Source organism: Rhamphochromis sp. 'chilingali', assembly GCF_963969265.1.
Source record: "Rhamphochromis sp. 'chilingali' genome assembly, chromosome: 9".
Taxonomy (NCBI): domain Eukaryota; kingdom Metazoa; phylum Chordata; class Actinopteri; order Cichliformes; family Cichlidae; genus Rhamphochromis; species Rhamphochromis sp. 'chilingali'.
In genome coordinates this window covers 1241090-1264221 of record NC_137936.1, presented here as the reverse complement: position 1 = coordinate 1264221, position 23132 = coordinate 1241090, and the positions used below count along the sequence as shown (strand labels likewise).

General features: G+C 40.0%; 1 protein-coding gene across 1 annotated transcript; it reads right to left on the bottom strand.

Moving 5' to 3' along the window:
* Nucleotides 1-18586: 18586 nt before the first annotated feature.
* On the bottom strand, nucleotides 18587-22340 carry elf3 (E74-like factor 3 (ets domain transcription factor, epithelial-specific)). Its single transcript, XM_080890742.1, has 9 exons — nucleotides 22190-22340; nucleotides 21917-22077; nucleotides 21169-21405; nucleotides 20904-21017; nucleotides 20676-20822; nucleotides 20503-20589; nucleotides 20285-20404; nucleotides 19879-20074; nucleotides 18587-19488 (listed from the first exon to the last, which is right to left on the bottom strand). Exons 2-9 carry the CDS (start codon nucleotides 22068-22070, stop codon nucleotides 19377-19379), a joined length of 1167 nt encoding a protein of 388 aa, XP_080746868.1. The 5' UTR covers nucleotides 22071-22077; nucleotides 22190-22340; the 3' UTR covers nucleotides 18587-19376.
* Nucleotides 22341-23132: the final 792 nt, after the last annotated feature.

Here is a 23132-nt window from a genome sequence, read left to right as displayed (position 1 = left end):
TCCATATGATCCTTTTCTCAGTCTTTGCTGTGGCTGCTTTGCTATCTGTTATCCAGAACACATGTACAAGTATACCATGTAACTGTACTGCTTTTTTCTGTAAGAGTGTCGCACACATCTTGTAAGAAGTGTATAAATGCAACTTGTGGGATTGCCCAGGTGAGCACTTGAATAGACTGTCAACCCCTGCTACAACTAAAGCAGGGGTGAACATTAGGCATGAGGTTGCACTGAAAGGACAGGCGGGACGATGTCTACCAAGATAGGTGGGAAGCACGATTAGATGGGCGGAAATCGGAGCAGGAAGGAGATGAGAGTGAATCGGAAGCTAAAGTGTTGTTTGCAAAATGTAGAGATTTCGCCTTTCTTAAACTGTACAGCCTGGACAACAAAAACAGTGCACTTAATGGCAAAAGCAACACTGAAAACCTTTTGCAGGCAGGGCAGAGGGAAACACGCTTGCTGAAGTCCCAGAAGTCCTCACTAAATAAGGGAGTCCTTCCCTGCTGGCTCAGTGTACCTTCAGTTTTGAATAAATCCCCAACAGTGTCCCCAGCAAAGCACCCCCACACCGTCACACCTCCTCCTCCATGCTTAATGGGGGGAACCATGCACATAGAGACCATCCGCTCACCCTTTCTGCACTGCACAATGACACGGTGAGTGGAACCAAAGATCTCAAATTTGGACTCGTCAGACCGAAGTGCAGATTTCCACTGGTCTGATGTCCACTTCTTGTGTTTCTTGGCCCAAATAAATCTTTTCTGCTTGTTGCTTTTGCTTAGTCGTGGTTTCTTAGCAGCTATTTGACCATAAAGGCCTGATTCACACAGCCTCCTCTGAACATGTAGAGATGTGTCTGCTACTGGAGCTCTGTGTGGCATCTATGGAGCTCCTGTTAACTTGCTGCTGTGATTTCTGAGGCTGGTGACTCAGATGAATTTATCCTCAGCAGCAGAGGGGACGCTTGGTCTTCCTTTTCCTGGGGCGGTCCTCTTGTGAGACAGTTTCCTTGTAGTGTTTGATGGGTTTTCACACGGCCCTTGGTGACACATTCAAAGTTTTACCAATTTTTCAGACTGACTGACCTTCGGTTCTTAAAGGAATAACAGACTGTCGTTTCTCTTAGCTGACTGGTTCTTGCCATAATATTTAATTCAATTTTATTTATTTGCACCAAAACACAACATCAGTAACCCCAGCATGCTTAACATTGTAAGGTAGACCCTACAATAATAAATACAGAGAAAACCCAACAGTCACATGACCGCCTATCAGCAGGCGACAGTGGATGTCAAACTTATTTTAAATCACAGGCCACACACTGCCCAACGTATTTCGGCCAAACCAGTGATACTCAGTTTACTTAAAACATTATGTCGTAGCCTTTCTGCATTATGGAAATAAGAAATGCTGCATTGTTAAATGAAACATATATGTGTCAGCATGACTCTTTGGGCTTAACTTGAACCTCTTAAGACCCAAACTCTTTCATGGCGTGCATTTTTAATTTCTCTTTGCTCTTTGTGCTGAGTGGGACCTGAAGAATTATCAGATTTTTTTTTTACCTGATTTTTTGTTTCTGAGAAAAATGATATTCACATCCACATTCATTTTAGGTTTCGATAGAACAGTGGCAGTACAATGTTCTCGTAAGTGGAAATCCTTGTAGAACTGTCTCATTTTCCCGTTCAGCACTATGGTTTACCCCCAAGCTCCGTCCTCTTAAAGCTAAAGGACGCCAACTCGAACGTCTATTCAAGAAGGAAAGAAATGTATAATGATCGTGTTTTGTTCTATAAGGACTCCATCGCTTCAGCCAAATCCGCATACTACTCTGGTTTGATCAGTTCTAATGACGGATGTTCACATTTTGGACAGAGAGGACAGATGGTTTGAAAGAGGAGTGAAAGAAGCCATCTATGTCCACTGTGAGCGACCATCTTTGAACAGAGGCGGGGTTTACGACACCAACTCTCTGCCATCTATAATCCAGTTTTGAGTTCCCTTCCCAGACGCCTTAACGCCCACTCACATCCTGGGCCATCTGACCTCAGGAATTCGCATGATAAGGTGGGGCCAGGTTTCACAATGAACACACCCGAAACTCTGGCTGATTGGGACCCACGCCCAGTTTCACACTTTGGCTCAGGCGATTAGAGGATCATCAGGGGGTCCTTTTGTCCCTCTGTGGGGGGTCACTCCCACTAGGTTTATATCTGGGACTATCCACCATTTGACCTTAGAACTGAAGAAGCTTCTCAGATGAGAGGTGAAACGTCTTCAAGCAACTTAAAGAAGTCCAGACGCTTTTCTTTGCAAGCTCCTTTGACTACGATGACCTGGATGACTGAGAACCTTCACAGACATACCCTCCCATATGTATTCTGCTGACTTTTGTAATTCTCTTATGTCTTTTTTCACCCATAAAATCTCAGATATCCACCGTCAACTTAACTCTCCAGGAGCTCCTGACTCTGAAGTAGACTTCCTGTGTCACGGTTCTGGGTCCGTTGGACCCAGTATTTTGAGTTTATGTTTTGGTTCAATTTTGCATCATGGATTGTTTTCTTGTTCTCTTGTGATTGTGATGATTATTATTAGAGTTTCATGTTTCTGTTATCCATGTTTTAGGAATTGTGGTTTCATGTATAGTTCAGTTCCATGTGTCATTTTCTGTCTCTCTCTGTTGAGTCACAACTCAGAGACACGCTCTGAGTTGTGACTCATGTTTCCTGTTTTATTGTGAAAGTCTTTGTCTTATGTTAGTGTGTGCAGCTTTGTTCCCCCTGTCTCGTTAGCCCTGATCTCCCCCAGCTGTGTCTCCCTCCTGTTGCCGATTCCCCCGTTACTACGGTGCGTACTATAAGTACGAGAAGTGCGGAAGTGAGAGGCTTGTGAAATGGGACGGTATACGCTTCGTCGCGCTGTTCAAGTTGCCTAGCAACCATGATACTAACCGCGAGACACGTTACATTCAGCTTTGTTTGACAGAAATGAAGGAGAAAAATGTTTTGTTGGTCATTCATTTTTGTCATGACATCACTTTGATTAGTTGAGTATCTGAGGCTGAGACCACAGGACTGTAAAACATGATTGTTGGGCTTCATTTCTGTGCTGAACAGTCATTTAAGATCAGCTAGTAAATAACAATTAGCTAATGTTGTTCATGAGACTAAAGTCATCTCACTGTGGTAATGTAAATATAATATGGCCAATATTATAGTATTGTCAGATTATTATGATATATATATATATATACACACACACATGTACATATATCACTGACTTTCAGCTTGTTGTGTTTGTGAATATATGACTGACTTTAATTATTACACATCGCACATAAATAAGTGACGTCATATTCAGTACTTTTGACAGTTCACTCTTCGGCCGCTCCATCTTATTAGGGAAATTCCACATACATAAATGTACATTTCAAAACTCAACCCCATCATTTAATTTGTTTTTGATTGAAATTGAATATTACTTAAACTCTCTTAAATTAACTTCCAATAAAAAAGGTTTATCATTGATTGACATTCATTCAGAAATGTTTAACGAATGAGCTGTCACAACTTTATGATTTCAATAAAGTTTTGAAAAAAAAAAAACCCTCTTCGGCCGCTCCCTTCTGCCGTATTTTGCGGCAAAATTATCCGCACCCACCGCCGCGCTATGAATTGTGGGATATATGGGACCACGAAGCGTGCACCGGACCACGCTTGATATTTGGGGAAATCGACGGCGCATTTGGAGTATGCATTTGAAGCACACTTCGAATTGGGACAGCCGTCGTCGCGTGGCGGTGACGTAACCGCCCTTAAAATGCATACTTCAAGCGTGCAGTCTCTTAATTGGGACACAGCCTGTGTATTTAAGCCCTGTGTTTCCCCATGCTCGGTGTCGCGTCGTACCCTCAGATTATGCCTGTGTGTTTCTTTGGTTTCTGTATTCACATCACTTCACATTTGGTTTTCATGTCAGCAATAAAGCTGAGGTTCTGATTTACAATTCTGTGTTCGAGTCCTGCGCTTGGATCCTCCTCTCCGCCTGCCCACACACAGAGCCCTGACATCCTGTTTCCCCCACTGTTTTCCTGTCACTTATTTGCTTTACTCTTCCCTCCATAACTGACGTATCTAATCTTATTATAAAATGTAAATCATCCACCTGTCACCTTGACCCTCTTTCCACTGTGTTAGTTAAAGCTTGTCTTCCCTCATTAGCTCCTCTCATAACCACTATTGTCCATTCCTCCCTGAACACAGGAATTGTTCCTAAATCTCTGAAAAAGGCTTCTGTTATCCCAACTCTCAAAAAGCCTGGTGCAGACCCCAATAACTTTGATCATCTTCGCCCTATATCAAATCTATTTCAAAAATTCTTCAAAAAGTTGTCGCCTCCAAGCTTCACTTAAACCTCAGTAACCATAATCTCTATGAACCATTTCAATCTGGTTTCTGCCCCAATCACAGCACAGAAACTGCTCTGTTAAGGATTACCAGTGACCTTCTGATGGCAGCTGATTCTGGTCTCCTATCCATCCTCATCCTTCTTGATCTTAGTGCAGCGTTTGATACCATTTCTCACAATATTCTCCTGAACCAGTTAGCTTCCATTGGCATTAGTCACACCCCCCTTTGCCTGGTTCACCTCATATCTCTCAGACCGCACTCAGTTTATGCAATTTAAATCCCAGTCTTCAAGTCTGTCCTGTTTCTGCTGGTGTGCCCCAGGGTTCAGTATTAGGGCCTCTTTTATTCATTATTTACATGCTCCTTCTTGGTCATATGTTCTGAAAATATAATATAAATTTTCACTGTTATGCCGATGACACCCAGCTCTACCTTTCTTCTAAACCCAGTTCATCCCTCCCACCTTCCTCCCTCTCACACTGTCTTATTGAGATTAGATCCTGGTTCTGCTCCAATTTTCTCAAACTAAACAGTAATAAAACTGAAGTTTTACTTGTCGGTACACCATCTATCTTAACCAAATCCCACAGTTTTTCCATTAACATTGAACGTTCTCCCATGTTGTCAAGCTCTGTTTTGCAATTTTAACTTATTATGTATTTTATGACTACTGTTCCTTTTATTAATGTTGTTCTTTTGTAAGGTGACCTTGGGTTTTTGAAAGGCGCCCTCAAATAAAATTTATTATTATTATTATTATTATTATTAAAATTTTGTATTGTGGTCTAGACAACCTAAAATGTGATGTCCACATATGTAGACGCCAGGTTAAAGAAACAAAGGTGCAAAATTACAGAAATCTATCATTAAATCATATCAGTATTTCGATAGGTTGTGAGGTTGTGAGTAATCCATCCAACTTACATGGTTTATTAAAAGAATCAAATAACAGCATTTACATTTATGTTAGACTAAGTGCTTTATCCCACTTACAATGAAAATTAAAAAAACACTTGTTCATGACCTGTGTAGCATGTTAACACTATTGGAAGTAAAAATAACTTGAACTCCAATTTTGAAAACACAACTTTTTTTTTTTGCCTTTTTTTTTTTATAAAGCTCTGACTGTATTATGAGTCTGTGGTCTGGGAGAGAGTCTGTAACTCTGTCTGCAAAAAACAGAATATAATGACCAATGTTGGGCAATTAATTATATAGTTACTTCTTCAAAGAGTTTTGCAAACAACAAAGTTTTTTGCAGTTGTTTACCTAAAAATGCAGCCAAGGTGTTTTTAAATCAACATTTCAAACTATTTACAGAACAATCAGCTGTTCTGCATCAAATTATTTGAGCTGCTTCAAAGAATATTTTCTGTCCACTATGAGATGAAGGAGAACAACAGCCTGATACCTGCAGGCCTGACAGCAGCAGATGTGTCACTGCTGTAACATTCAGCAGTCGCCTCATTGTTCTGACACACAACAAAACTATTGACTACACTACACACTAACTACACACTAACTACACACTAACTACACAAGATTTGTGCAAAATGTCGCAAATCTCTCACATCTCAAACACGCCGTCACTCCTAAAACTTCCCCCTTCCTAAACAACTAAATGCCATGTTGCCATATAATTCTTTCATTGGTCAACATGGTACATTTTTCCACCAATAGGAAAGGCTGAGGGAGGGGGGCTGTTTTTGCTCACAGGCTTTCGAGCGTTTTCCTTATAAAACGCCGTTTTTCCCGTTTCTTCCCGCAGTAAATATGAACAACGGCAGTGTTCAGGAAGGAAAACAAACATTGCAGATTTTTTATCATAACTCTGGTTTTACGTGGCCGATCAACACAATTTAAAAACTGGTATAAAGTCCTCACAGTTGTTCCGTCTATCCTGCTCACATCTCCAATGGTTGTACACGTTGTCATTAACGTATCTATGAAGCGCCTTGAGGCGACTTTTGTTGTGATTTGGCGCTATATAAATAAAATTGAATTGAATTAACGTGGCTTCACTCCTCATCAGCCACGCCACTTTGCTCGCTAAAACACCGGTGTCGGCACATAAGGACCCTGTCAGTCAACGACATTGATTAGCTGCGTATATATGAATGTGAATCGCATCATTGGCTGGACTGTGGGATAAGGTGGCATCGTTCTGATCCCATACAGGAGCAGGAAGTCACTGACTAACACTACAAAACAGAATTGTTAAAGTTTTAATTTGATTTTCAATTAAGGTTAGATATTATTTGTGTGCAACGCAGATTTTCTGTGCGCAGAGACTGTGCCAGCAGTGCGCACGCGCGCAGCTTAGAGGGAACATTGCTCACACCCCAGGTGCAAATACCTGACCATATCAGGTATTCCTCTCCACACCTACTGCAGTAAAATTAGCTGAGCGAAAGACCTGGTTACATCTGACACAGTGTAAACCTACACGATGCATAACAAATCCCACACTTCCACGCAACAATAGTTGTGAACTAGAGAGAACTAGGACTGTGCCTGACTGAAACCTCCAACTCCCCTGTAGCTGGAGGTTTGAGTCAGGCACAGTTAGAATCACGTGCCAGTTAATAAAAATGTAGACTGGATTAATTATCTTCATCACAATCAACAGAGATTTCTGAATCACACTTGAGATGCATTGAAGGAGCTCTGTGAACAACTCCCGCATTCAACTTCTCTGATGATTTGACACAACAGAATGGCACAACATGTTACTGGAAGAGAACACAACACCTGATGCCACTGTGATTTGAGCATTTGAATAGCTCACTAGCCTTGCTGATGAATTGACCGAGCACTCAGGGATAAGTGACACATTCAAAGCAAAAAACATGGAACTGTGGTTTGGTGGATGGAGTTGTAGTGTGTCTTCTCTTTGTTGGAGTTGCAGTCACGACCTTGCTAACTGCCTGTGGATGCTGCTTCATTCCCTGCCCTCCCTTCCACTGCTCTAACCAAGACCACCTACATGTGTCACCGAATGAGGCAGAAAGAGAATGACTAAAAAGACGATCTACAGCCCTATGATGACACTATGGACAGTAATGAAGTGTAATGCAATAATGACAGTTATACTGAAAATCCAGACAGGAGAGAGAGAGGCCTGATGTAGAAGTAGAAAAACACAGTGCACTGAATTTGTGTAAATATTATGAAGGAGTGTTGCATAAACAGGAGGCAAATGATAGAAAAAGTATTAAATTTATGCATCACACCCTGAAATTAAAGCTACGCAACTCTCTTTACTCTTTGTGCTTTTCTCAGGCTTTGATGTGGCTCCTCTGCCATCTGTTGTCCAAAGCACAGTCAGAGTCATATACAAGTACACCATGTGACTAAACTAAACATATATCTACCAGGATAACTTTGGAAGACGTGTAGAAATGACACTTGCAGGATTGCCCCGGTGAACACTGGCATAGCTGTTTGTTGTGTATGGTATTGCTTCCTTGCAAGTAAAGTAAACATGTTGGAACTCGCTACTCTGTGTCTCACTTCATAAGAGAATTTTTCCAACAGAGAAATTCAAGGATTAAATGAGTAAAATTAATAATCTACTTTGACCATGAGCCACTCTTGTATGTTTATTTTTAATATTTCAGAAAGTGTTCAAATCCCATGTTATTCAGACTTTCTGTCATATACAATTAGCGTTCGGATTTATGAATGATAAGGACTTTTTTGACATAAATTTAAAGATACAGCCTTATGACAGGCAACCACTCCTTGGAAATGACCTCAAATACCTGAACCTCTTGCCAGGAAGTGTTTACTGATTGATTTTTATGACATTTACTGCCAACAGTAAATGTTGCTGAGTTTATGAGCTTGATTCATGTAAATCAGAAGATGTTCGAAAGATGATTATTGAGTTGATCCACCTTATTAAGGCTGGATCAAGAGGGTGAAAAGACTTCATTTTGGGTTTGGGTATGCACCATTGAAGTACAATGTCAACTACTGCGAAGTTGTTTATTTATTTACTACTTAGAGACCATATATTGAAATAGCATTGTCTGACTTTCATCCAAACTCCTGCTGAAAAACTGGTTTGCCACTTGAAGTGTTCTGGAGATGAAAAAAATGCTTTCAAGGTTGCATTTTTACAATTCAATTCAATTCAATTCAATTTTATTTATATAGCGCCAAATCACCAACAATCATATGACCCCCTATGAGCAGCACTTTGGTGACAGTGGGAAGGAAAAACTCCCTTTTAACAGCAAGAAACCTCCGGCAGAACCAGGCTCAGGGAGGGGCGGGGCCATCTGCTGCAACCGGTTGGGGTGAGAGAAGGAAGACAGGATAAAGACATGCTGTGGAAGAGAGACAGAGGTTAATAACAGATATGATTCAATGCAGAGAGGTCTGTTAATACATAGTGAGTGAGAAAGGTGACTGGAAAGGAAAAACTCAATGCATCATGGGAATCCCCGGCAGCCTACGTCTATTGCAGCATAACTAAGGGAGGATTCAGGGTCACCTGGTCCAGCCCTAACTATATGCTTTAGCAAAAAGGAAAGTTTGAAGCCTAATCTTGAAAGTAGAGATAGTGTCTGTCTCCTGAATCCAAACTGGAAGCTGGTTCCACAGAAGAGGGGCCTGAAAACTGAAGGCTCTGCCTCCCATTCTACTTTTAAATACTCTAGGAACAACAAGTAGGCCTGCAGAGCGAGAGCAAAGTGCTCTAATAGGGTGATATGGTACTACAAGGTCATTAAGATAAGATGGGGCCTGATTATTTAAGACCTTGTATGTGAGGAGCAGGATTTTGAATTCAATTCTGGATTTAACAGGAAGCCAAAACAGGAGAAATATGCTCTCTCTTTCTAGTCCCTGTCAGGACTCTTGCTGCAGGTAATGCCATCCAGAGTAAGAATCTGGTTAGATACCATATTTCTAAGCTTTTCAGGGCCGAGTACAATAACCTCAGTTTGATCTGAATTAAGAAGCAGAAAGTTAGCGGCCATCCAGGTCTTTATGTCTTTAAGACATTCCTGCAGTTTAACTCATTGGTGTGTGTTATCTGGCTTCATGGACAGATAGAGCTGGGTGTCATCTGCATAGCAGTGTAAATGTATGCTATGTCGTCTAATAATGCTGCCTAAGGGAAGCATGTATAATGTAAACAGAATTGGTCCTAGCACTGAACCCTGTGGAACTCCATAATTAACCTCAGTGTGTGAAGAGGACTCTCCATTTACATGCACAAACTGGAGTCTATTAGATAGATATGATACAAACCACTGCAGTGCAGTACCTGTAATACCTACAGCATGTTCTAATCGCTCTAATAGGATATTATGGTCGACAGTATCGAACGCTGCACTGAGGTCTAGCAGGACAAGCACAGAGATGAGTCCACTGTCAGAGGCCATAAGAAGATCATTTGTAACCTTCACTAAAGCTGTTTCTGTGCTGTGCTGAGCTCTGAAACCTGACTGAAACTCTTCAAATAAACCTCTGCAGATGATCTGTTAGCTGTTTGACAACTACTCTTTCAAGGATGTTTGATATAAAGGAAGGTTGGTGATTGGCCTATAATTAGCTAAGACTGCTGGGTCTAGAGATGGCTTTTTGAGTAAAGGTTTAACTACAGCTAGCTTGAAGGCCTGTGATACATAGCCGATCATTAGAGATAGGTTGATCATATTTAAGATTGAAGAATTAATTAATGGCAGGACTTCTTTGAGCAGTTTTGTAGGAATGGGGTCTAAAAGACACGTTGATGGTTTGGAGGAAGTAATTATTGAAGTTAACTCAGAAAGATCAATTGCAGAAAAAGAGTCTAACTTAACATCAATGGTACTAAGAGTAGCTGTAGATAATATTACATCTGTGGGATGATTACTGGGAATTTTTTCTCTAATGATAAAAATTTTATTTGTGAAGAAGTTCATGAAGTCATTACTAGTTAACGTTAAAGGGATGGTTGGCTCAAAAGAGCTCTGACTGTTTGTCAGCCTGGCTACAGAGCTGAAGAGAAACCTGGGGTTGTTCTTATTTTCTTCAATCAGTGATGAATAGTAAGATGTTCTGGCTTTGCAGAGGGCTTTCTTATAAAGCAGCAAACTATTTCTCCAGGCTAAATGATGATCCTCTAAATTTGTGACACGCCATTTCCTCTCCAGATTACGAGTCATCTGCTTTAGGCTACGTGTTTGAGAATTATACCACGGAGTCAGGTACTTCTGATTAGAGACCTTAGTTTTCACAGGAGCTACAGTATCCAGAGTCGTATGTAGTGAGGAGGTGAAATTATTAACAAGATAATCGACCTCTGTTGGAGTAGCGTTCAGATAGCTGCTCTGCTCTGTGTTGGTACAGGGCATTGAAGATGATAACAGTGGGTGGATTATATTCTTAAACTTAGTTACAGCACTTTCAGAAAGACATCTACTGTGATAAAGTCTACTCTCCGCCGCTGTGTAATCAATTATTGTAAATGTAAATGTTATCAGGAAATGATCAGACAGGAGAGGGTTTTCAGGAAACACTGTTAAATGTTCAGTTTCTATGCCATATGTTAAAACAAGATCTAGAGTGTGATTAAAGTGGTGGGTGGGTTCTTTTACATTTTGACAGAAGCCAATTGAGTCTAATAACAGATTCAATGCCATGTTGAGGCTGTCATTTTTAGCATCTACATGGATGTTAAATCACCCACAATAATTATTTTATCTGAGCTCAGAACTAAATTAGATATAAAGTCTGAGAAATCAGACAGAAACTCTGTGTAAGGCCCGGGTGGACGATAGATGATAACAAGTAAGACTGGTTTCTGAGTTTCACAGCTGGGGTGGACGAGGCTAAGCATCAGGCTTTCAAATTAATTAAAACAACAATTGGTAATTAAATTTTCCATTTACTAGGAGACAGGAGAAACATTTTACTGATACCTCACTGAATGTAAATCAGCAGCAGCAGGTAGTGATAGTCATATATTGAAAATATTACTTGTGATGTTACTGAGAAACTCCACAGACTTTGTCTTAATAGGTTTTGGCATGCAACAGCTGGAGCTTACTATGTGAGAACTACTGTGCAAAACTGCTGAGCCACACCTGTTCTTTAAATTTCACTGAGAAAGTCAAAAAGTGAATATTCGGTATGACCATCTTTATTCTTCAACAAAGCCTGAACTCCTCTGGGCAATGTTTCTTGTCATTTCTTACAAGAAAGTCGTCTTCAGGAATAGTTCTCCATGCTTCTTAAAGTATATTCTTGGACTTTCCTGTCTTTGTCATGGCCAGTCATCGCCGGTCGACCTGCCTGTTGTGTTTGCATGTGTGTGGTCTCTCCTTTTTTCTCCGCGTCTCACTGTGTGTTTGTTTATTTTTTGTGTGGAAGCATTTCCACATTTCTGTGGAAGTCTGGGCGCTGGGTGGCATCTGACCTGGAACTGTTCTCCCACTGAACCCAACCACGCCTGCAGCTAATCGCTTCACCGGCCGCTAAATGCACCTTGGGGGGCTTGGGGTGAAACGGCATTTCGAAATGCGGTATACTGTGTATATTGTTGTATTGAAAATAAACATCTTGAATTGCACTGAATGATTTGAATAATTATCCGCCATCTTGGGCAGACCTTTATAATGGTGTGATGGGGCAGCTGTCAGCGCTGGAACGTTGAGTTAAGCCTGGCTGTACTGCCGTGGATAGCAGAAGAATTGTGTGGTACTGAAGGATTACCTAGTCACCGTGTGTTTGCGTTTCACTAGGAATTGAGGATGGATTGCTCGGGAGCAGCAGGAGGAACCACGGACTAAGAGATTATTGTCTGGAGCACGGAGTTGCACTGGACCGACACGGACACTGTTAGGAGCTGGGAGAAGTCATTTTTGGAAGTAGATTGTGTACAGAACGGCGTTCACCTTGTTTCACTGTAACTAAATGCACTCGTCTTATCTCAAGGAGTCTGCTCATCCCCTTCACTGTGACACTCTTTTTCTGTTCTCTGATTCCACGGTGCTTCAATAATGTTCGGTCTGGGCCAGTCCTTGACTCATAGTGTTTAATTCCAAGTTTTTTCTATCAATGGATAGAAAAACTTGGGAATTGTGTCATGCTGTTTCCAATTGACTGAGTCTTTACAGCCAATCAGATGCTTTCCAAATGGTATTGCATTGTGGATTAAACTCTAAGTTTCTGCATTCATAATTTTGTCAGTTTGAATAAGATCACCAACACCACTGTCCCCAAACCATGACAGAGTCTCCATCATCCATTAAGACCTGTTGCCACTTGTGTTTCAGTCCAGGTTTTGTATAATTTGGCCTAACTTAGCCCTTTTTTAAGAATCTAGTTCCCCTTCCTTAAGAATGACTTCTTGACTGCCACTCTTCCACTGATATCGGATGAGGCTTTGGTGATCTAATGAAAGGCCAGAGGCATCTCTCAGGTCCTGTGTTCTCTCAGGTGGGGTGTCACATTTTGACCTAAGGACTTTCAGGCCTTGGGTGCATTCCACAATACAGAGACACAAGAATTTGTTTTGTTCATATCATGTCTAAATGGTCGAATGACAATAAAGTCTGAACTAAATCAGTTTGTGTAAAGGAAATGAAAGAATATGAGAATATCAGAGGGTTTACTACATAGAAATGGCATTTGATGATTGCTGTTATGTATTTCTTTTCTCAGTGTGGCATTGTCATAATACTAGTGTTCCAGCTCCATAAAAAAAGGTTAATCATTTCTAATTGACTGCCCTGCCCAGCAGGGTGTACCGTATGACTTGTGTCTCTGGATGTCACTTGAGTGTAGGATAAAATAATGCATTTGTTCAATGATCATGCTACCACATACTTCTTCTCTTGAATTTCTCAGTGGCTAACATTAGCTTTGCTCAGCACAGCCTCAAACCTATGCTACTGGAAATAATGTAGATTGCACACATATACACACGTATTTGTGTAACTGTGTGAGGTTTCATTGAGGGATGGACACTGCGTGGCACACAAAGCAAAATTATAAAAGGTTAGTTTAATGACTGCATGTAAGGGCGTAATGACTCTCCATGTGTTTATCCAGTGACATTGTGCTGAGATCACAGCAGTAAAAATCCACCCCCACCCTCCCTTTCCCGTGTTTTTTCTGGCACTGATCATGAGGTTTCCAGTAAGCTACGTGCTGCACACAGCTTTTGGCTAGCGGCCAAATGTACCTGCTCGACAGGTATATTGACCTAGAAGGAGGTGAACAGTCTTTTCCACTTACAACAGGTAAATGTGTGTGTGTGTGTGTGTGTATGTGTGTGTTTGTGTGCGCGTGTGTGCACGTGTGTGTGTGTGTTTTCTCGTGAAACTCACCAGCTAGATCATTAACAGGTCTAACAATAACACTAACAGGATAAAAAGCTACCTTGTTGTGACAGACAAGGCTCTGACCTAAGTTACATGGTAAATAACCTACAATGCTTTTGAGAGTTTTGAACACCTTTTTGTACGAGTGCATGATTACTAACTATATGGCATTCAGGTACAATGCATACAACCCCCCCCCCCCCCCCCCCCCCACACACACACACACACACACACACACACCACCACCACCACCACTTCTATTAGACACTTTTCACTTTTTGAGTAAACTAAACAATTACTAAGAGTGCACAGCACATTCTGACAACTGCAGAAAAGAACTAATATAGCTGGTTTTACAGTTAACAGCAGCTTTACCATTCACCATTCTGCCTAGGTTAGGTCAGGTCTGACTCGAGCACACGAAACAGATGTGAATGGGTCTGGAGACGCCAGTTATATTAACTGTATGTTGTCTGTACCATCTTTCATTTTGTTTAGTATGTTGTCATTGACACAGCCCTTGAAAGAACAGGCAACAAACAGCAATCTGACAACCATTAGGTATCAGGATGAAATCCTTGGGCCCACTGTCAGACTCAGTGCCGTACTTAAGTGGAGAGAGCAGTTCCTAGAGGATGAAGGAATTAACACCACTGACTGGCTCCCCATTTAGCTGACCTAAATCCAGTAGAACTCCTCTGGGACAATATGTTTCAGATCTAGGGGAAATACCCCAGTACACATTTCACTGTTTTATGCATACAGGCACGTGGGGGCTGTACAAACTACTACTGTCTTTGAATTCAGCCCTGTGTAGATTGATCATTTTGAGTTCTAATGCTTTAACAAAGTTCTTTATGAAAGCTGTAGCCAACCTAACTGACCATCCACCCATCCATCCATTCGCTTCTGCTTATCCTTCTCAGGGTCGCGGGGGGCGCTGGAGCCTATCCCAGCTGTCATAGGGCGAGGGGGCGGGGTACACCCTGGACAGGTCGCCAGTCTGTCGCAGGGCCAACACGCAGGGACAGACTCCCGCATTCACACCTATGGACAATTTGGATTAATTAATTAACCTATCCCCACAAACTATATATAATAATATATAGTTAATAATAATTAATAATAATTATTATAATTACTCCTTTAGCAACAAGGCTTTATATACAACAACAATGCCCTTACTCTACCTCTTATCTTTCTATTCTGTATTTCCAGTTATCTCAAAGATTTCCTCTTGTATCTTAGGAGTTTTTTTCTCACTTATTGCCAAATGTTGATCAAGGAGGAATTTTGTGGCATTGTTATTCAGTAAACTACATGAACTATATATTAATGCAAAGCATAAATATATTTAATACCTATTCATATGTTGCTGAAGAAAATCAGATATGTAATTAAAAGCAATTTCTTACTAAAGTCTCAGGTAAATGCCACTTCCATCAAATCAAGTTTTTATGTTGCAGCCTATCCTACTAGATGTTATCGTGCCCCATCACGAATAACAGGTCTGACCTGTAGCGAACAAAGCTGAAAGCAGAAAATGTCTGCCAGAGTTAACTCTGAAAGAAGCAGACTGAGAAATGTGAAAACCACAAACAAACATTAGCTTCTACATTTTAGAAATCAAACAGTGGTGCCTTGATAGTGTGCAGCAGTTAAAAGTACCACATTTAGCTAAATAGTAATTATTTCATTATTCCATCACACAGCACACACAGCACACCTGCACTATCTATAGACTGTTTTTACTGATACTTGTTTGCCTTAACTCAAAAGTGATACAACGTATTGATCATGTCTGAACTTTAATAAAAAGTAAAAAGACTTTCATAACACTGTTAGGTGCATAGGTACTAATTATGTTGCTAAGAGGTGACTAGAAGATTCCATTGTTACACAACGGAAAAGAAAAAAGCCATTCCAACAAACAGGTATTACTAGTCCTTATGGTAAAACACGAGTGAGTCTACAGCATGGACCGGTATGAAGCTATGTTTTTTTTTTCATTTCATAACAGTGCTTTCTGTTCGCAGTACAAGTAAAAAAAAAAAGAAAGAAAAAAAGCTAAAGATAATGTGGCCTGGTTTTTTGTAACAATGCACAATGGACTTCCATGCAACGTGGGATATCTGCAGAGTTCTCTTTAGCTTTGTGTAGGGTTTATCCCACGTGTGCATGGTGAATGGACAGCACTTTTCTACTCTGCCTCAGGACTCAAATCACTTTATACAACTTGCCTCATTCACCCTTTCTATGCTTTTCCTGCTTAAAGTCAAGTATTTACACAGATCAGAGATAATTATGCAGACTGGGGCAGTCAAGGATCAAACCACCAAAGGTCAGATTATTAGATGACCTGCTATACAGCCACTCTATATGCATGTTGTTCACATTCAGTTCCTCTGATAGCAGTGAGCAGTATAAGATTAATATATATTTGCATTCTTAAAAGGTTAGGGGATTATCATATAAAGCCAGTATTTTAAATGGAAGACTAATTGCAGTTCGGTCAGCCAATTGCAGAGTTAGCTTGATCTTGCATGCTCAAGTTGTTGGGCAGAAACCATGTGCTGTCTATAATCGTTTTATGCTGAGATAATATGGACAGTAAATCATTCAAAGTTTCTCATTTTTATTCTATTTTATCCATCAGGATAAAAAAAAGGGTTCCATCTTTTTTATGGAATACTAACATCATAACATCATATTGTTATTAGCACAACAATCTGTAGGCAACTTAGCGTAAGCAAATGGAGATGCCACAATCTTAAACTCAACAGAGACAAAGAAACCCCTTCCAATAGTAATGAAGGTCTTATTTGTATCTGGATATTCTGTTCTAAAGGTTCTTAAGTTATAGTTCTCTGAAATTGTATCTCTCCTATCTCTCACATTATTGACTTGGATTCTTAGTCTTGTCCTTAATCCTAAATATATAAGATTTTGTCAATTTATTCTGTAATAATGTTAAAAATAAAGAATATTTTTAACCTGCCTGTGTTGTGAAAGAAGACAACAAAAGAAAACATCTATTTAAAATCGAAACTGCCTGCATTTATTTTCCCCCCCCCTTACTTTATGAACATGTTTTGTTTTTTTATTGTAATTTAAGATGTTATCTCAGTCAGAGTAATAATAATGATCCATTTTAGCTACTTGGGGTTAAACTGGATCAGTTTTTGCATCTGACAGCATTAAAATATGAAAAATTTTAACATTATTTTCAGCTGCAAAAAATGTGTGATGAGGCTGTTCCAAGATTTTAGACCATTAGTATTGTTCACCCATACTGATGGTCTAAAACTGAGGTTTATGGGAAACTTAAGACTGAAACACATGGCATGTCTGTGTATGTATTCTATGGGAGAGTAGGGACAACACAGTTTCTGTGGGCGCTTGATACAGCTGCAAGAACTGTGTTTGCATCATGTTTGCATATTTGAGGGTGGCTGTATCTTAGGAGGTACAGCAGGTCATCTAATAATCGGAAGGTTGGTGGATGGTGCAGACGAAAGACTGTCTGCTCCAGTCTGCATTTTACTGTTTGCTTGGGCAAGATAATAACCTCAAGTTTGTCTCGGATGCCATAGTAAATGTATGTGAAAGCACTTAAGGATCAAAAATCTGTGAACTGGGGAGTCAGGTTTCAAACCGCTTGCTCTACCTCCTGACCACCCAGAGTTTGCCACCCTTCCTGATTTCTTGTTTTTTGTATGCTTGTCATGATTAAATGTTTGAGATCGTCAAACAAATGTAAATATTAGACAAAGTAAATGCAAAATATACTTTCTAAATGAAAGTGTTTATTATCATTATTATTATTATTGTTGTTGTTGTTGTTGTTGTTATAGCAGAAACAATTGCAATCAAGTGTTTGCAATAACTGGCAATGAGTCTTTTACGGAGCTTTGGAAGAATTTTGGCCCACTCATCTTTCGAAACTGTAAATATCAGCCACAATTTTTTCAAGTATGTAGTTTTCAAGCATGAACTGCCTTTTTAAGGTAATGCCACAGCATCTCACTCACACTCAGGTCAGGACTTTGGAGTGACTAGGCCACTCCAAAGTCTTCCTTGTGCAGAACCCAAGTGCACTTCAGTTTCAACACATTCAAGAAGATATGAAAAGTCAATGATTGAAGAAGCCATTTGTTGCAGGAAGTGGAAGCAAATCATGAATGAGGTCCCAAAACCAGAAACACCTTGACTGATGGCTCTGAGGACCCCTTCCTCTTCCAATTACCAATTAAAGGACAAAAGAAGAAGAAGTAGAAGATTGATTAGGGTTTACTAGTAAATTGCAACAATTCCATAATGTTGTTGCCATTTGGACTTTCAGTTAAATATTTTCTAATCATTTTTGGCTGATATGTTTTCAGGACAAACAAATATATATAAAAAGGTTTTAATCATCTGTTTATTTATGTCACACAGACATTTATTCTTTGTAGATAGGTCTAAAGTTTATCAATATAAATATATCTGGCGTGCTTCCAAATAACCTGATCCATACATGAATGCAATATGAAAGGGTTCATTTCATAAACAGGTTGTTGGCAATGGATACTGTAACGTACTTTTTAGTTTGTGAATCTGTTGTCATTTGAGACTGGCAACCATAATGAAGCGTCCAGTGAATGTCTACTGTTACTTAATTGTGTCTAATTTTGTCTACTCATAGGTTTTGGTTCTGTCCCAGCCTTTTCTCCAGCATCCTGCAGCTCTTGTTGTAGGACTTTCCAACCCCCAACACTTTCACTAATGAGGTATCCAATATGTTTGTTTCAACAACATGCTCACTAATAATGAAGTATGTGGAAAAAACAGTCCCCAAACAGAAAGTTGATACATGTCAAAATTTATTTATACAAAAAGCCATAAAAACAATATGCCATGCAATTCACATAATTCACATAATTCACATAATGATTGACATAAGATTTACTCCCCTCATCAATCCAGAGATCGATGATTACATTACAACAATCACACAAACTGCAACAGATTTCTGACTGATTCACACCAACCAGTCATGTTCAAATTCAGACACTTATGAACTACTCTGTACTCAAACATTGTGTAAACACACTTTATAATAAGTGATACCAAAAGACATGTAGTGCACATCTTTACTTTGTTAATGTGAAGTAACTTCTACATTTATTTCTAGCCAAGTTTTTTTGTTTTTCCAAACTTATGTTACACTAAGAAACAATGTTTTTCACGTGAAAAAAAACTGTGATATGGGAAAATGACAGAAAAGATGTTTATAGTGCTACAGTAGCGAATGAAGACGAGAGTCCTGCATCAACAAAAACAAGTAAATACCAGAGTAAAATCTGTTCATCTGTACGAGGTTTGCTTTTTCAGCCTTTACTGTAGGTACTTGCACTCACAAGTATCTAAAACAATTTAAAAACACGTGAAACGTCATATTGGTTCATAAAACCTACTAGAGCCATAAACACTGGCTTACATTTTCTGTAACACCTTCCTTCTAAAGGAAGTTAGTGTCTTAAACATTTGGGGCAGCAAGGATTTTTTCAGACAGGCAACATGGTTAGGCATTTATAGTTGCTGAACTGCTGCTCTGACTGGCTTTTCAGTTCTTACCCACTTAGTAACTAATGTCTTACATAGTCATACCAATCTCCTCAATCTTCCAGCCACTGGAGTTTTTTCCAAACTTGTATACAAGCCTCCTGCCATCGACTCGTTCCAGAATCTCCCTCTTATAGTAATACCTGCAGATGGAGAAGTTTCAGTTACTTGAAGTTCAGCACATAGCATATCATCCCCTTCATCATCTGGTGCTCAGTTTAAAACAACTGAGCGTTTTATATGTGAAGCGGAGAGTCTTAATTAACCTGCCATAACAATCTTCTGACTTCTGTGACCTGGAGGAGCTATGTATCCAGTGCAACTCTGATTAGTTGGGCTAAAGTTTGATTCATAGTTAAAGCAAAAGCATCTGAAAAGTATCTTAAATGTGACGAAGCTGTCACTGCTGTTACTGCAGCATGTGTTTTTAGCCTTGTTACAATATTTTCTTCTGAATCATATCTGATTCAAATATCTGATTAAATTGTTGAGATTGAGGAAGAAGTAAAGGAAGGGCTGCTGCAAGAACTCACCTCATTGCACGGCTGAGCTTTTCATATGTCATGCTGCTGTTTTTCTTCTTCTGGCCCCACATCTGAGCCACAGCTTCAGATTTGAGGAACTTAAAGACACCCTCACGGCGGTCCTCCCATTTCATTAGGCCCTGATTCTTTTCTGGGTGGATCAGAATGTCTCTGATGAATTCCCACAGGTGAGTGCCACGAGGTGCTGAAGACAGTGGGACAAAATAAGCTAAATGTCTGTTTGCATGTGCATGCTGCATTAGCATAAAGCAAGCAAGAAGAAAAGATCAATATCTGTGGTCTAGTAAAGATGCAAATTAAATGCAAAATAGAATCTGTAAAATAGTTCAGTGTTCAGATGCATGCCTACTGAAACGGTTTTACATTATTAGTAAGACAGCATTTGTGGGCTTACCATGTTTGTTTTTCTTTGGATTGTCATATATGTTGCTGCTGTGCTCTCTGCTGACTTTAGGAGGTCGCCCCCGTGGTCGTTTCAATCGGGACTCTCCATTCTCTGGCTTGATGTACACTTCTGTCGATGAGATGGTGACTTATCAGAAATGAATCGAAATACAGGGAATGCAAATAACTTCAAATGTTTTTTGTTGTTGTTTTTTCTTGTTTACTCACTTGAAATCGGAGGGTAAGAGAACTCGGGGTCAGATTCGCTGCTGCCAGACTCTGGTGAACCGATGCTTGGAAAGCCAAACATGCCAGCTGAATACATGAGAGATATATTTTTAATAACATTCTTGAACTTGAATGATAACAAGTCTTGACAAATATGAAGATAAAATACTAACTGTTGGAGGAGGAGCTGTACTCGCTGTCAGAATGATTATCAGACAGGTAGCCAGTGTCTCTCAGTGGTGTCATTGGTTCCATGGTCAGAGTAGTCAGATCATAGTCATCCTGATAGTCAAATTCTCTTTTGTTGACAGCTTCTTCAGCTGTAAGTAGAAATTAGCAAGTCCACTTGTAAACTAGTCCACATAATATGTCAACTTTGAACATATCGGTATAAGATGTACCTTGACCAATTTTAATTGTGCTGAGTAGAGGAAAGTTCTGTCCAAGGTTGTCCAAGAAGTTGTCCAAGAGCTGGCAGGTCTCGTTCAATTCTTGTCCTGATAACATCTGCATCTCTGGGGAAGGAAAGATTAGTTTACATGTATTTTTCATACATAAAAATAATTCTTCTTCACATAGCTAGATGTTAGAAATAGTTCAGTTATGTATGGATATTTTCAGCTGTTGCTGTCAGTAAATTGTTCCTGAATAACATGAGCATTTTACCAGGCATTTTGCTCTTGTGCTCCTGTAGACTCTGATAGAGGTGTGGGCCAAGCTGCACACCAAAGATCCCAATCATCTGCTCCCGGTTCATCTGGCAAAGGGCGGAGCCATCCATGGCACAGTTTGCCAGACTAAGGGTGTTTGCATCGAACTTGGTGCTCTCTACTTGGTCACTGATCCACTCCAACACATGATCTGCTGTCCAGTAATTAGGGCTGATCTGCCTGTACCCCTGACCTGCAGCGACAGCCAGAGATTATTTATTATTCCTGAGCTGTGCAGATACTCAGTACACACTAAGCTTTAACAGAAATTTAGCATATTTTCATAAAAACCATGATCTTGGTTCATACACACAGGTTTGAATCTGACAATAAGGCACTTTTAGTTTAGCTTAACTTTGAAGCCCGTCTCTAAGTTCGAACAAATAAAGTGAAACTGTTTTAACCATGAGGTCACAGCATTCTCCTGTTATGCGGTTATGCTGAGTTAAACATTACTTGCCTGGTAAACCATTTAGTGAGTGACTAAATAAGGTCAAAGCAAAGGTGAGCAGGCTGGCTGAAGTTTGAACGAGAGCGTCTGTTTACTTTGAGATTAGTCTGTAGCTGAAACTAGACTGGCCTGGTTAACTAAAGCTTCAAAGCCAAGAGACTTAACATGTTGAAAATCTTTTGTCTGACACAGATCAGCTAAACACGTGAATTGTGTGACAGTGCAAGGTCAGAAATAACATGTCTCTTCTCACCAGCTATGTTGGAACTGTATGCTGGATTGCTGATTTGCAGCGGACTGATGCTGGAAAGCATAGTGGCCTGATGTTGCAGCACATCTGGCAAACCATTCTGATACATGGTTAGGTTAGCATGAGTCAGAACAGTGCTGAGGCACGGCGATGACATGGAGGCACTGTGAAATATAGAAAATGCTTCTTTACATCCCAGAAAAACTAGCAAACAAGAAACCAGCAAACAAAGCTTATTAAAAGCAGGATCATAAGTTAGGTATGTATATAATTTACCTGATTACAACACTGGCCACAATATGATGAAACAGAAAGACGTCCTAAGACAATCCAGTGTCTGGATTCTGCTGTTTGAGTACCACTGCCCTCTCTGGCTCGGTATCCACGGCAAAAAAATGTACCTGCTTTTACCTTATGAGCTTTATAGTTGTGGGGGATGGACTCAGGTAAATTCAGGGGAATTCCACCTGAACATGGCCACGCCTCCATTGCTACTCCTCCCCCAGTTTCCTGAGAACTTGATCAACAAAACAAACCTGCCCTGCCTTTTATTCTTCGCTTATATTTCTACATCATATTTTGTACACTGACTGGGCAGCTTTCATAGGCTTCTTTTTCCTTAGATTTTTGTTGCTTGACATTTCTTTTGTTCCATTACAGTTCTTATTCTAGGTCCCTTTTGAAATACTTTTACATTTCTACTGTTTTTCAACTAACTTGACATATTTAAATGTCAAGGTATTGACACAGACATGTTTCACATCAGTGAGGAAGGGGTGTGTGTGATAGACATTTGCAAATAGTCACGATCTAAAAAATAGACACAAAGAGGTACCTGTCCTGTGAGGACAGGTACCTTTATCAGTTTTGCCAGTCACCACAGGCAAACAGTGATAAAAGAATGTTATGTAGCTTCTCAAACTTCTACTGCACCCAGCTGCCTTGTTTGACACACACGAAGCTAAGTGGTAACCTCATATTTACCAGGTTACACACATAAACACACACAGGCACAGAGAGAGAGCACAGAGAAAGATTTTCATGGCAAGAAAAACTTAATTGAACTTTTGTATTGATCAACCTGTATCTTTAATACTGGTGTGAACATGAAAATATGACTTGTACATCCAAAATATCCAGCAGTAAGTTTTTGCCCAAAATATGTGCATTTTCTATCTTAGCCTTGATGTCCAGGATGACTGACATTTATTTTATGGAC